A 15,017-nucleotide genomic window follows, 5' to 3' on the forward strand; every position below is an offset into this window, starting at 1 on the left:
CTGCAAATTATTGGACAAATTTAACCTAAGGGCAGGGGGAGCGAAAAAATTTTGAAAATTCAAAAAATTTCAAATGGTAATAAATTTCTATGAAAAATCTATGAATTTTTATAAAGTGATCGCGATAAAAATTACTGTGTTGCTTTACGATCTCGGTGTAAACCGCAGGCTTAAGAAAAATTACTATGCCGCCGAAAAAAATTTCTCCATCAGACCAGGAAATCGTCTTCATCGGCCAAATAAAAATTCAAAGTGGTTCACCGCCGACCAATCATATTGGGTTAAAATATGTTTGGAAAAAATATATGGCGCCACACACGATTAATTACGAAATATATTAAAAAATTTACGATATTAATAGTAACTTCTATTTGTGAACCAAAAAAATTCTGATATCCCTGGATTTTGCACCACGATTCAAGTGCTCGACACAGTAATTTTTCTTGTATTTTTCTCTCCATGTAAGACGAAACCGACCCGTCCCGGCGACGTCGCGGGTAAATCTCAAACATTTCGAATAAATGCGCGTGCAGAGCACGCGCGAACGATCCGATAGTTTACTATATAAATGGGACGTAGTGAAAGGTCGAAATTGTCGATTGAAACGATGGCAACGATGGAGAAGACATACGATTTGAGTCTGAGGTTTGGCATGGCACAGCCACGAGCCGGATGTTTCCTATACTAGCCAATAAGCTGTATAGATTCGGTGCAAGCACCAGTTGGGTTGTTGAAGGTGGATGAAAGGGGGATGAAAGGGGGATGAAAGGGGGATGAAAGGGGGATGAAAGGGGGATGAAAGGGGGTGTAGTACGGAAGGACCGAGAGGCTATTACGACTCGACTGTGGCCCCAGGGTATCTTTGTCTTTGTACATGGTAACGGGCAATGTGCTTTCGTGTCACCATTTCAGGCATTTGTGTCTGTGAATGTACCCTATACATAGGTGTTTGCACGAACGAAGGGATGTAGAGAAGCGATTGGATAGGCACTTAGGGGCGGCGTTCGAAAACAGGTGACTGTGTATACACAGGTATATACGAGATTCGGCAGGTACGGCGATATCTCGGTGAGTTGAATCATTATGAGCCATCTGCCCCCGTAATTTTTCGACAATCTCACTCCTATATTCATGACTATTCTAACGAAATAATCGTGCCACATTTTTACGATAAATAGCTCAACGATAACGAGTGCAATTAATGGAGAAAGTGGACAGAACTGTACCGTTGTGCATGGCTGAATCAATTCCACGAAGAAGTGTTAATCACGGAGTGAAAATAATGAGAAATATAGGCGACTGGGTGGAGGGGACCTCAAGTGATCTGAATCAAAAGTGACTCGTGCGTGTCCAAGTCGGTCTGTTCAGCTCAACATTTCGATAACGAAAGCCTTCTAGCGGTATATATAGAAGAGCGGTGTCTGGTTTTGTTCGGGAGACAGCCCGGAAAGACCACTAGAAAGCTGTCGGCTGCAGACTTTAAAAAAATTCAAGGCGATTGATTGAATTATTATTACTCCACGCCAAAAAACCGTGATATTTCAGGAGAAAGACACGTGAATGAATCAATAGATGAAAATTGATGGAGAAAATTCTCTCCACTCACTCACTTCCCGTTTTTAGAGAATGTTTTTTTCTCTTTTTGCAAAATTCAATGATATCTTTGTATTCTGTGATATGGAGGTCACGAGGAAATAGCGATGTGCAATCCGTGTTATTTGTGATTTCTCGTTTAGATTTGGAAAACACACAAGTTGGAGGAGAACTCGTGGTAACGCAAACAAGAGGGAAAAGGTCGTATAGTCAAGATAAAGGAGCCAACTGGGGTAAGAGGGAGTCAAGAGACGTCACTACTTTACCAACAGCGGGGGTTCTAGAATTTGGTACTCCTGAGACATCGTCTCTGAGGATTCTGAGGTTTTGCCCGACCAACTCGTTTATATTCGAGGGCAGTACAGGGTGGAAAGCCATCTCAACCTCCTGTGGATCCTCTTACAAAGCGAACGATCGTTTATTTCAGTGGGCGAGGGTGAAGACCGTCGACGACGACGACAACGAGGACGACGACGCTCTGGCGCTCACGTTTTTTTCCCCCCCATCCTCCTCGACAAGTTGGATTGCAAATGACTTTATAATATAGCTTCATCCTCTGCATATTGCAAAAAAAAAAAATCAAATGCTCTTTATTAAATGGCCCCACCTAAATTCACTTCAAAAAGAATGAATGAAAAAGCCGAAGGGGAAAAAATGCCGAGTCCCCGCGTAATCCTTCAAAAGGGATTTCCTTAATGACTCGGGGTACAGTAAGAATAATACATAAACTGTAATAGCGTTATAACGGGTCTCGGAGAGTGGACTTTCAGGGGTTCAGAGGGATTTTCGAAATTTCCACAAATTCGGAGAATTAGCCCGGGAATTAACGGGAGGGGTGGATCATGCACGAGCATTCGATTACACTGTAGATATTTAAATAAATAAATGGCCTACTACCGGCAAAGTAATTGGTAATTACATTGGAAATAGCCATTGCGGTGCCTTTGAAACGGAAATAATTATGCGCGCAATCACGAGCCAATTGAATTAATGGAATTCTTATTGAAATTGATGCCTGGAGGAACGAACTATGGTAATCATTGTATTTTTTGGAATACAATGCCAAAATATTGGTAGAAAAAATTGGTATTCAAAGAAGATAATTAATTGGAAAAAAGTGCCTTCTGCTTGTTAATTTTTGTAACGTGCGAGGGATATTAATTTAATGTCGTTAGAGTGACTTTAGTAAGTAGATGGCCCCGTGTACGAGGATGTGTATGAGGATCAAAGGGGTAGTGATATGAGGGGTCTTGGGGCCTGGCACATCGTCAATTTATTATACACCGGTCATCGGCTAATTGCGGCCACCACCCACGCCTTGCCCACACCAATATATCTATTCCACGGGGTGTCCCTGGCCTTTCTCCCTCACTAACAAACCACCGCATACACATACTTTCACTCAAATTAGCCTCTCATGCCAATGTCAGTGCCAAGTTCATCCGATTAATTTTTCCATTACAAACGCCCAATGACACTCAATTAAAAAATTTGAAAAAAAAAAAATACAACATCTAGACCTCCGACGCGATATAATCATCATCGCGCAGACCGTTCTCTAGATTCGTTATCACCCCCCGAGAATCTCTACTTTTCCCGATTCATTCTCACCACAAAAGAACTCGGGACTTAATCAGAGACTGGAGGTTATAGTTGAGACAAAAGTGTGAGTATGAATAGCCACGGTTAGACACGTTTCAAAAGGGGTGAAGATTCATGAAAAAACGAAAGAACAGAATGAAGAAGTTTAATCAAAAACTGGAACATATTTTTTTATACCCCAGTGACTTCGACTATCTCAACCAAACAAGTATGAATGTGCAATAAAAATTCTGACATATTGTTCACAACTCTATTGTTCTCATCCTTACAGCTCTTCAATTTGATTACAACATCAAATCATCGAACTGGAATGCCAAGTTTTCCAACAAAAGTCGGGAAAAATGAGGAAAAATGATACAATCTCTGTGAAAAAATAAAAAATAGCGCTGAGCAAAAAAGACAAACAGCGAGTTGTGCACATAAAAAGAAGTCGATATATAGAATTCCAACGGAAAAGGTATGCTTTCAAGCTTATCTTCAGCTGTACACACGACCAAGTGGAAAAGCTCTGAAGTGCAATAAAAGAAATTCCGCATTTTGTATCATCACGATAATAACCCTGAATACATATGATATTTTATTCTCTAAATATGCACATTATGCCCTCGCTCCACCACCATTATGATTTTTAATTCTTCGGCAAAAAGAAAAGCTCTCACTCATAAACCTCTTTATCACTTATTCCCTCTGGCAGGGGACGAAAAAAAAAGAAGAATTTTCAAGATTTTAATGATTCCACAGGGATAGATTTCACCGCGAGGGAGGAATACGCATTTGCTCTGGTTTTCCCCGTGAATGCTCTCACCACACGAAAAATGATAAAGCCAAGTGCGCCGGCGCCTCATACACACTCGGGGGTTTTAACAAAAACGTCGATTAAAACTAGTCTATTCGCAAGTTCATTCCCTCCTCACTACCTCAGTGTATGTAACAAGAACACACACAATTTTCGCTATATTATCCGATCCATTCATTTAAATGTCTCCTCCAGGTCTTCACGAGTGTCATACACTTTGAATAATATTCTCTTCTCATATACCTTTTGTCTCCCGTGTGTCGTTAAAATCAATGAATTCATGCTTCCTACTATCAATAATGGAGACTGATAACGGAAATAACATTTTATCGATTCGTACAAACAGAAATATTAGAATAAGGGATTGCTTGGATTGAGGTAATGTGCGCACGCTATATCTACTGACTTTTTGTTTTAATGATTATGAAACGATTCGGGGTAAATTTGTACCTCAGAGGTACACGTCAGCCTCGAAATATCGGGAGATTGTATCTGTACATTAGACTAAAAGTATTTACAGTGGAAGGAAGAGATAAAAATGAAAGAGAGACAACTCACCAGTTCTCCATTACGCCGACGTTGGTAAAGTTGGGCGGAAAGCCCGCGGCCGCCATTGGTGGTCGCGGAGCAATTTTGTTCGCTGCTTCACTTCCGGTTTTCGCCGGGATTCCCACACTGAAACATGTGTAATCGACAGTTTCATTATCGTTAACATTTCGGGATTTTAATGAAATGGGAGATATTCAATTTTCGAATGTGTTAATGGGGGGATTTAAATAGAATGTAAAAATTTATATGAATAGGGCACGGGGTGAATATTAGGGTGAGAATATTTATGCGGTGAATTATCGGATTGGCTTCAATTTATACCGAAGTTTCACGACTGTGTATCCAGCCGAGCTTGAGAGAACTTCTGGCGTTTATCTATAACGTTCGGCTCTAGTGTTGCAAGGGAGAGGCAAAATTTCCCAACCCTGTGTGCATTCATGTGCCATTGCTGGTATATAATTCAAGAGGACGGCACATACCCACAATGAAGATCAACATCAGGGAAACTAGACGGAGATTCCATCAAGATTTGCGCAAATTAAAAAATAAACTCACATTTTTCGACACCTTCAAAATTCCGACACCTTCAAAATTCCGACATTTCAGGGGAATACGTGCAGTCATGACTTCTAAACTCTGCATTTGCCAAATTTTAAGATCAATGACCGCCCGTGGAAACTAGGCCACTCACACCATTCGCAAGTAATAATTGATATCAGAGAAGCCACCGAAATTCGTATATCAGATTATCAGTGTACAAAACAATGAGAGCAAACAAACGGGAGTGCAGTGTTTAGAGTATGTTGAAGGAAGTGCAGATAAACGAGATGAAAATCCATTGTCGTTCTCCATCCATTGTCACAACTCCCCCCCACGAATTCCCATCTGACCCATTTTATTCAAAATTCTTCGTAATTCAAATTCAAACGTCAATTAGCCGATTAATTAATTTCAATTGATTTCACACATGATTATTTTACCAAACAATTGATAGCTCTCGAGCATTAATTACAAATTGAATCCGGTACCCCTTCAATAAAATGAAATTCGTACTTTTATTTTCTCTTATTTCTCTCATTTCCGCCCATTGGATAACGAACTAGAGCTTATTTTCATATATTTTTTTCAATCCTCGAGTCGCTGGATGAAAACATTGCGAGTCCATTATATGGTGGACTGGGAATGGTAGGGGGATGGAGGGCTAAATAAAAGGGCACAGTGGCGGGAACTGAGCCTCACAAGTCCGGGCGTTAATTAGCAGGGACTGGAAGTACCGTGGAATCGATCGTCCTCTTCGAAAAGCCGGGTTTCTATGACGTTTCATTCCACAACCACCACCAAACACCACCACCACCCCATCATTCGTCCCTGTTATCGTTAAATCACGGAGGATAGCAGCTGAATGCAACCTCTCGTAGTTACAACCTATCGACATGCTGGGAATGACTATGATAAGCTCGTCAAAAATTTCGGAGCATTTGACCATATCTCCTGCCTCCGGATCCTCAGCATACCACTGAATATTGGCTCCAATCAATTCTACAACATTTCAGATCAACTCGGGCTATTCTTACACCGATAACAATAAAACCCAAAAAAACCCAAAAAAAACAACGGAGAATTGTTTTGGAAAAATGTTCGTACAACTTCAGTTTTTATTTCTGAGATGGGTAATTTTTTTTTAAGCAAGTAATGAGTCCTGTCTCGAGTCTCGTGGTATGATTCACCGGTAGAATATGGTGAATATGATATTCAAATGTACGACTTGTATGCAATTTAAAATGGGAGATGTGAATCCGAATGAACTCCAGGGAGTCGGAGGAGTAAACTTTGTAAAGCATCAAGCGACGTACCGTCTGGTGTCGTCGTTTCCGTATTGACGTCCATACGACGCCCACACAAACTACACCCCCACCTATATACACCCATGTACCCACTCATTTCTCATATGCCTGCGTAAATAACGCGTTTGGCTGTCCACATAGTTTCCGTAGATACTTGACCACCAATCAACCATAACCGAAAACCGGTTTTCCCATACCGATGGGAAAAAAAACGTAAACGACGTAAAAACGGTGAAAATTGCATTATCCTGTACACGTGCGAGCGAAAAGAAAAAATTTGTCATTCGTTTTGCAATTTCAATATTTTCCCGTTAACAATATGTCAACTTCCAGTGGCAATTCAATTAAATGAATATTTTAGGGTCTAGTGATTTTTACGATAAATTTTTTAGAAGTATTTTTGCAGGAATGTTTGGAAATACATTGAAACAGATATTGTTGGGCGACAGAATCGATGGCCCCGACCCTATTTGAATGGCTTCCAAGACAAGCCAAAAGTCCTCTTGGAAGGTTACCAAACATCAGAGGGGAGAGAGGTAAAGTTGACAAGGGCGATTCCAAAGGGATGGGGTGGGTAAAAAGTGGGTGGAAAGACAGCGGTGCCAGTTCCATTGGATAATGACTGCGACGAGAAGGAATCTACTGCGGGAAATTTGCATCGGCAACGCCCCCACCTCCCATGCCCATTATGGAAATGGTCATAATTTTTTTTTCTTTTTTTGAGTATCTTCACGGAGTGAGAAACTCTAATTCACGTTACAAATCTCTCGTTTTTCCCCCGCCATTTGTGAAACATCTTTTTTTTTCAGTCTTCCAAGTACTTCGGACGACTGCACAGGGGGGGTGGAAGAAAAATGAGAGGGACGGATAAATATATATGGCGAGGATCGATGAATTTATTCGCGGTCCATTTGGCAACCGACTCGCAGCGGCGACGTAATTCATGCGATACATTGCATCAAGAGCGAAAAAGATAGTTGAGGCATCTAGGTGAAGCTTCCATCGTCAAAGTACGTAAAAATAACGTTACACCGGTAAAAAAGAAGTCTAGGAGAAAAAAAAAGGTGAAAACGTGACGCGCCAGTGATTCAATCATTTTAATTGCAAAAATTTTCACCGAGACTTCACTGAGTTTGAACGAAAAACATTGAGAATTGAAAAATTTCACCCCCAATTTCGTGGTAATTTGTGAAATGATTTTCACTGGAAAATGACACATCGAAACAAGTCCAGGAAAAAAAAAAACTTATACCAGACCAATCACGCAAGACTGCAATATTTCTATGAATATGTAGATAACCCTCAACTTCCACCCACGAGTAACACCTGAATGGGTGGTAGGCATAACTATTACGTCATGCAGCATTATTTACGCTATTATTCGAACAATTCAGGAGTGAAGTTTAAGCTGGAAAATTTCTCCCTAACCCCGTTAAAAGCACTCCGACGATCCCCGGAGCAAGTGCAATACTGCGAAATGTTATTAAAGGGATAGGCAAAAAAAGGATAGTAACAAACACGAGAGAAACTATTTGGACCACTGGAGGTTTTACAAACCTCATCCCACCCATCGTGAAATTTCCAAATGAATTTTCAACTCTCTGTCGGTGGTTGGAGAATACCAACAGAGTAATTTCCATTCAATAAACCGTGCATGTAACCCTCAGTACAATAGAATATTAATCTGATTTTTTTTTATCTGTTCGTTCAATGATGAAATAATATTGTTTTTTATTTACTCAACGGGTATATGAGTTGAATAGAGTTGATACAAGCACTGGATACTTCAACATTTGATTGAACGCTGGAGCTTTGATGATTCAATTTATTTAATGGAGCAGTTGAAAATACATTCACGAGTATGTTTCGTTGATAAATGTATTATACTGGTGAGACTTCAACCTGAGGATGATGACGAGGCGGACAGAGAATTAACCCTGACGTCTTGTCGTTGAGCGTTAACTTGGATAAGTGGCCGAGAAGAAGCTACCCACCAGGGAGAATGAACGTTAAACGTAAGAGGTTCATAGCGACAAAGATAAATTCAAGAAGAGGCGAGAAGACTGAGAGTGTCACTTAAGATCCTCGTAATGTATTCATGAAAATTTTCATAAAACGGATGAGAAAATTCCATCATCCAGCTGAGAATCTTTGAGATGTTTCGAACTTTTATTTTTTATTGCATTGATTTTATGGGGGATAATTCCCCGGGCAATCAACTCCTGGACACCCAGATATTTTAGAATATATCTCCTTGAATTTTTCACGGAGGTTATTGAAATATAGAAAACTCTCGGGATACACCTACGACTTTCAATGGATGATGGTTCAACGACTTGTGCCATCCCACGTTCGAAAAAAAAAATGAGGGAAAGTAGCGGACTATTCAGGAAACTGGAGACCACTCTGTAGCAATGCCTTTTGATAATCGATCCGTGACTGCTTTCATCTTTTGGTCAGAAAGTTTCCTCAAATTTTTATCCAGTCTCTGACGAATTCTAAACAAAATCGATACTAGAGTCAAGCGTTTCCAATTTGCAATTTGTGTCGAGTCAGGACTGTTGACAACTGGAAAACGGATTATACCGAATGTGGTTAGAGCTCATGTGTTCGATCGCCACTTCAATCGACAATTACCGGGGTAAAGATATTTTTGTTAAATTACCACAACATTCGAAATTTTGCACGTAATTTTCATCCACCCGGAAATAAAGTTAACGGATTAGTTGAAATTCATTGAGAGTACTTGTTCATCAAGAGATAGACAGGGTATCGAACGATTAAGTTGGAGAGGTTAATGGATTTTCCCATCAAGTGCCTTTTCCTATCGGGTTTGTTCGTGTAAATTGGGTTAACGGACGGCAAATTCTCACCGAGGAGAGAAACCCACCCTCTGCGTTATGCGAAGGGAGAGTGAAAGAAAAAAAAAATTGAGCAAGCAGAAAGGGTACAAGAGCAAGTGAATTTAATCACAAGACCAATTCAGTACCGAAGTGGTAAAACGAGATGAGTCTAATTTTCCAGTTTTGTTAAATATCGATTCATCTGAAAACCTTTTGATTTCATGAGAAATTGTGACAAGACCTTTTCTCTTCGAAATTGAATTCCCAAGAAAAAAGTTCTCCACCGTTCCCAGCTAAAATTGATAGTTATCGGACCAAATACATATTTGGGAATAATAAAAATATTGAAGGGGAATTATCACTGAATTTCGCGCTTCGCCACTGAATTTAATTGAAGATAAAAATTTTCCATGAGACTGATTAAAATAAGACTTAGGTGAGAAGTTGAGTAAAAAGAGGATGAAGTGCGGTAAACCGGGATCCATTGTACATGAAACGTTCTCGAGACGAAAGAGAGTGAGTCTCATCTCTTACATGGCCCTTGAGAGCTCCCCAGTTCGTCCCTCTGACTCCTCATGTACAGACCCTCTTGTCCCGTTTCCTCAAGCATTTCGATATTTACCGGGAGCCACGTATTTTTCACTATCATCAAACAATGCCATACACTCTACCGGCATTGTTCATTTGAAAGAGAAAAAAAAAAGAATCATAAATGTGTACTCGCAACCTTTCCGCTTTACTGCGTCACTTCTTTCGGATGATTTTTTTTTTTGTACTCCTCTCTCACCCACCGCAGCCCCTCCAATGCATTTGCACTTTTTGTTTTGTTTCAACTTTTTTTTTAATGCGATGAATGTTTCTTCTTCAACTCCTCCCGTGAAAAGTCGCGACGTGCACTCGTCAATTCTGAGTACTTGCACTGGGTGGGAGAGTTCAATGACGCTCGCGATACACCAGAGGTTGGAACAATACAAGTGCTATTCACTCGGTACATATACAGACACATCGGGTCTTGTCGGTTATATGAGTGATAATTAATCGGGGATAGATCGAGAGAAAGTGGTGGTGGATCGATTATTCGTGTGGCAATTCAACTTCTTCGTTCAACTGATTTTTTCATTTTCAATGTTTCAATATTTTTGAGCAGTTTAATACTAGATGATATTAAACTGGGAAAATATATGAAATCAATGATTAGTTGAATGAAATAATAAGAAAATAATATTTAGAATGATTGGATTTTTGAAAAAAGTGAGTTTCCTCCCCACAAAAGCAATGGATCAGCTAGCCTCCCATTTTTTTCAAGAGTATGACGTTTTAGCGGTATGCACCATCTTCACATCCAACAATAATGTACAAACGGTACAAAAAAAAAGATTTTAAAAGTCCGGGAAGTAGGAAAAAGTGTGTCGCTCAGTCCATTGTCATTTCATACACATCCACAAAGCAATCGTTGTAATGAGAAAGCTTACGCAGCCGCCAACAATTTCCGCTTGCCATCTCATCCCTCCCCCGACAATTCCCATATAAAAATTTATGTTCATGAAAATTCGAAGAGTTTCATGTGTGAATTACGCAAACATACTTCTTCCGTTATTTAGATACGAGTGGTGCGGTGAAAACTGTCAACTATGGAAATACGAGCGTCACAGCCAGCGAAAATATTCATTTCAACGGCCAATGAAAAAAAATTGACGAATGAATAAATGAAAAAAAAAAAAAAGAAGAACAGATGGTGGTTGCACTGTAAATTTTTACGAGGCTGTCAGTGAAATACAGTGGATGGTAACTAAATAGATACAAAGAGATAAATGAAAATGGAAGGAGTGTTGGTGGATGCTACGGGACTCAACAGCTCGACTGCTTCGCTGACATGAGTTGCCATTGCACATAAATCGATGCACTCTGTTTCAACCCTCAACATTGTAACACCCCTCACCACCCTGTGCATGAGTATTTCGTCACCTTTACCCGTATAATTTATCCATGTCGTACCGACCACAATAACCACCCAACGCCTCAGTCACTCCTCAGACACTCACCAACTACACCTATCTCTCTCAAAATACAGCCACACGACATTCCTACATCTGAATTATTTCCACATCACACATCCTATTCACCCCATGCCACCCAAATGCTGTGATAACATCTAATTACACACGCCCCCGAGATCGATAACGCAATTGATTGAAATATTTTCACAATTTTCATCCGAAATTTGTGAAAAAAATTGTCAACTATGGGATAACTGTCTGGAATTTTGTCGTACCGACCCAGAAATACTGGAAGAGATATCTGAAAGGTGCTTATTCCGTCATCCCCGTCGGGTTGTTGTCAAGTAGGACAGTTCTTGTAAGACACTTAACGGCAGACGTTGCGCCTCTGGCTGGTGTATTTCCTATAGTACAGCTCTTATCGATCCTCAAAATCTGGACTATGCGGGATTCACGCCAAGTGAAGAGCACAGCCTGACGTGCACACTGGGTTGATGAATATACAGTTATAGTTAGAAGGTCGCGATGTGCGACGTGTCGCGATTAACGACCCGCAGCGAGGGAAACTGTCGGTCCTCACTTGCGCGCTCACCGATTATCGGTTGGAAATATCCCACACCCCCTAGCACCCCCAACATCCCCCTTCCCCACCCCTCGCTTTCCACCATGCTATCGGATTTCGATAAACGTCCGCGTCAAAAGGTGCAAATGGAAGAGACGAGGATCCCTGGCTACATTCACCCTTTCTACTCCTTCCACCCTTAACCCCCTCCCACCAACCCCTCATGTCTTCCATCCGCGGATTTATTTTAGCCAGCGATCAAACCGCTTTCATTATAAATTCAATCTCGGTTATCGAATTTTTATAGCCTCGTGTAAAAATTCATGTTGAATTTAATATCACATTCCTTTTTTCTCAATCGGCTTTTTTTTTTCTTCTTTCCGCCAACTTTTCCCGTCTGTTTTCAATTTGGCCGATGTGAACACAACTAAAGCCCCACCATGAAGATTGAAATCTGAACTGAAGGTGAAGGAAAAAAAAAATGTACTTGATTTGTTCCCTGGTGCCTCGATATCATCGAATTCGGCTGTTTCTCAGGGTGGGATACAGGGGATGACGAGATGGAGAGAGGGGTAAAAGCACAGGGAGGGCCATTTGTTTCACTGTATCTCGGGGGAGTGAAAAATCCCGGAGAAAATAGTCTACCTGAGCCCGAGGATATTTCTCACTATTTTACTGGCTTCGTTCAACCCACGTCTCGGTGGACAGCACAACTGACTTAACCGACAATATACAATTCATTCAGCATGTTAATTGGACGGAAATAGTGGAGAAACTCAATGCGTAAGACAATGGAGACGAGAAGACCGATAAAAATTCGAACAATTTCGATAACTTATTCGAGGATCGTTGATATAACTCCGGCAAAATTTTCTCCTTTTGTTTTAAATTTTCAGAAGAGCTCCCGGGTAATTAATTCACTGACGGCATACCGGTAGTTAACAATCGAAAAGTACTTTCGCCACCCTAACCCCCTGGATTCTAAATTACAACCCCATTTAACCCTGCGTCTTTATTCGATCTGTTCGATTCGTCGAGGCGCGCGCATTTTGCTATTTCGATTAAACCCCCGGGTGACAGTGCGAAAAACAATAAATTTATCATATTGTATCTTCTCTTCGACGGGGGGAGAGATACTGATAACGGGAGGGAGAAAAAATATAAACTGAAACGTTCGGAATAAACGAATTTCTCGGGTGGAATTTAAATTAAAATCCCCTCGTGCGACAAAGCAACATCGAACGGCGTAAAGCCAGAGTAGATTAACCCCGGTGGGATGTGAGGTCGAACATCGGAGAAAAGGGAGCATTTTTATTGGAAGACCTCCATCTCCACCGAGCAATCATCCCCTGCTGCCTTTCACGTTATATTATTCACTTTTTAACCCCATCCAGCCACTTACGCTTGATCATTAAAGATCCAAGTGTAGTCCTTTAAAAATTATTCCCCACCCCCTCTCTGTCGATTCTTAACTTAATTTCGAAGATGCGCTTCATATTCTTTCATTCGTAATGTTTGAAATTCAACCACGACGTCGTGGTGACGGGCGGATTTCGTTCTATGAGTCTTCCCCTTAAAATTTATTACCGTTTGAAACTTTAGGAATTTTCAAAATTTTGCCGCTCCCTCCGTCCCAAGAGAAAATTTGTCTAATAATTTACAGTCTCCATCCATTTCCCCGATGATTTCCAAATTTTCACAATTTTCTAAATTTTTGACTTTTTTTGAATTTTCAAAATTTTGCCGCTCCCTCCGTCCCAAGGAAAAATTTGTCTAATAATTTACAGTCTCCATCCATTTCCCCGATGATTCCATAATTTTCACAATTTTCTAAAGTTTTGACTTTTTTTTTAATTTTTAAAATTTTTCTATGTCCTAGTGGCGGATCGATTCGAGATATTTCGAGGATTTCAAGATATTGCGAGATCGATGTTCTTTCTCGTTTCTATATTAGGATCATTTGTCTATCGACTGATATTTGCCGTTGAATATTGTTAAAAATTTTCATGAAAATTGGCGAATTTTTTGAAATATTTAGTACCGGATATACTTCGAACCAGCAGTGATGAAAATAAAAGGTAAACCATACCGAAAAGTCCTTTTAATACCGAATGAATGCGCGTGGGAGGCATGCCTCTGGAATAATGTCAACTGGATTTCCAGTATAAAAAAACAAAATAAATTGGCGAATTTTTGCTGGAACCTTTTGATTGGAAAATAGTAGAAACAATTTCTGTAGGTTCACGAGGATATTTAGGGATATTCGACGATATGAAGACGGATACCAGGATGAAATAGTCCGGATGTCGTCTAAATCTGTAACGGCAGTGAGCCGCCAAGTGAGTGCACCTCATTGCATCAATCCATTACACGGTTACATACCGCGAGTGTGTGCCATAGCCCCGCCCAGAGATAACCATCACTGTCCAATCCGCCAATTCATCTTTTCACGAGTGCTAACCCTTCTCTATCCACACAAACAACCAGAATCCTACGTGACCCAATCACTATCTATCTCCACAAGACTCAGTTTCGTTTTAATTAAAACAGCCACCACGAGAGCCAACAAAATAATATCAACGAAAAAGCTCTTTAGTCCTTCCCCCGAAATCTTGTCACCACCATTTCCTCACGAGCTTTGTTACAAGAGAATGCAAACACCTCGACGCTCCTGGGAAATTACATGCCAGGCCTCCCATCTTCCTCAACCTCAACCCATCAAGTTGCACTCAAAGCAGAAAAAAAAAGAAAAACCTATCCAAAAAAAAAAAGCCAAAGAACATTCTCATTCACCCGTTCAATATCAATGTCAATATTCCTGTCAATATTCCACAAAAGCCAACAGCGAAATATTTTCATTCGGCATTCATCAAACTTGCGTTCTAATGAAAAAATCCATTGATGATTTTGTAATTTTATTTTTACACCACTGAATTGAAATTTAAATGAATGAAAATTATATACAGCCAGCTGCAGTGGTAAAAGCAGGAAGTGGATTACCAGATGTGTTTTTGATATCGCTATTGAATCAGGGTAACGGTGCAAGATCGCGTGAATGTCGATCGAGGATCAATCTAGACATTATCATGCATCCGTACCTGAAGGACAATATCAGTTGCCAAGATAGTACTTTGATGTGTTGCAACAAGAGGAAAAAAACTTATATTCTTCACTTCACTGTCACTATCCCCCCACACCCAGACAATATTCACCCACCTCCCCCCCCCCTCC

The 15,017-nt window shown here is 40.4% G+C and overlaps 1 protein-coding gene across 3 annotated transcripts in view; it reads right to left on the reverse strand.

Annotated features, from left to right (window-relative positions):
• The window catches only part of msi (musashi), a 76,199-nt gene that overhangs the window by 30,424 nt on the left and 30,758 nt on the right, over nucleotides 1–15,017 (reverse strand). For 2 of the 3 annotated variants that reach the window (XM_011298732.1, XM_011298734.1), the window contains exon 2: nucleotides 4,550–4,666. In XM_011298732.1, the coding sequence (XP_011297034.1) occupies nucleotides 4,550–4,666 (117 nt within the window). Of the gene's footprint in view, nucleotides 1–4,549; nucleotides 4,667–14,884; nucleotides 14,961–15,017 lie in introns of those variants that run through there. The other variant, XM_011298733.1, reaches the window with a different exon arrangement.

Source organism: Fopius arisanus, unplaced genomic scaffold (genome assembly GCF_000806365.1).
Source record: "Fopius arisanus strain USDA-PBARC FA_bdor unplaced genomic scaffold, ASM80636v1 scaffold00011, whole genome shotgun sequence".
NCBI lineage: Eukaryota > Metazoa > Arthropoda > Insecta > Hymenoptera > Braconidae > Fopius > Fopius arisanus.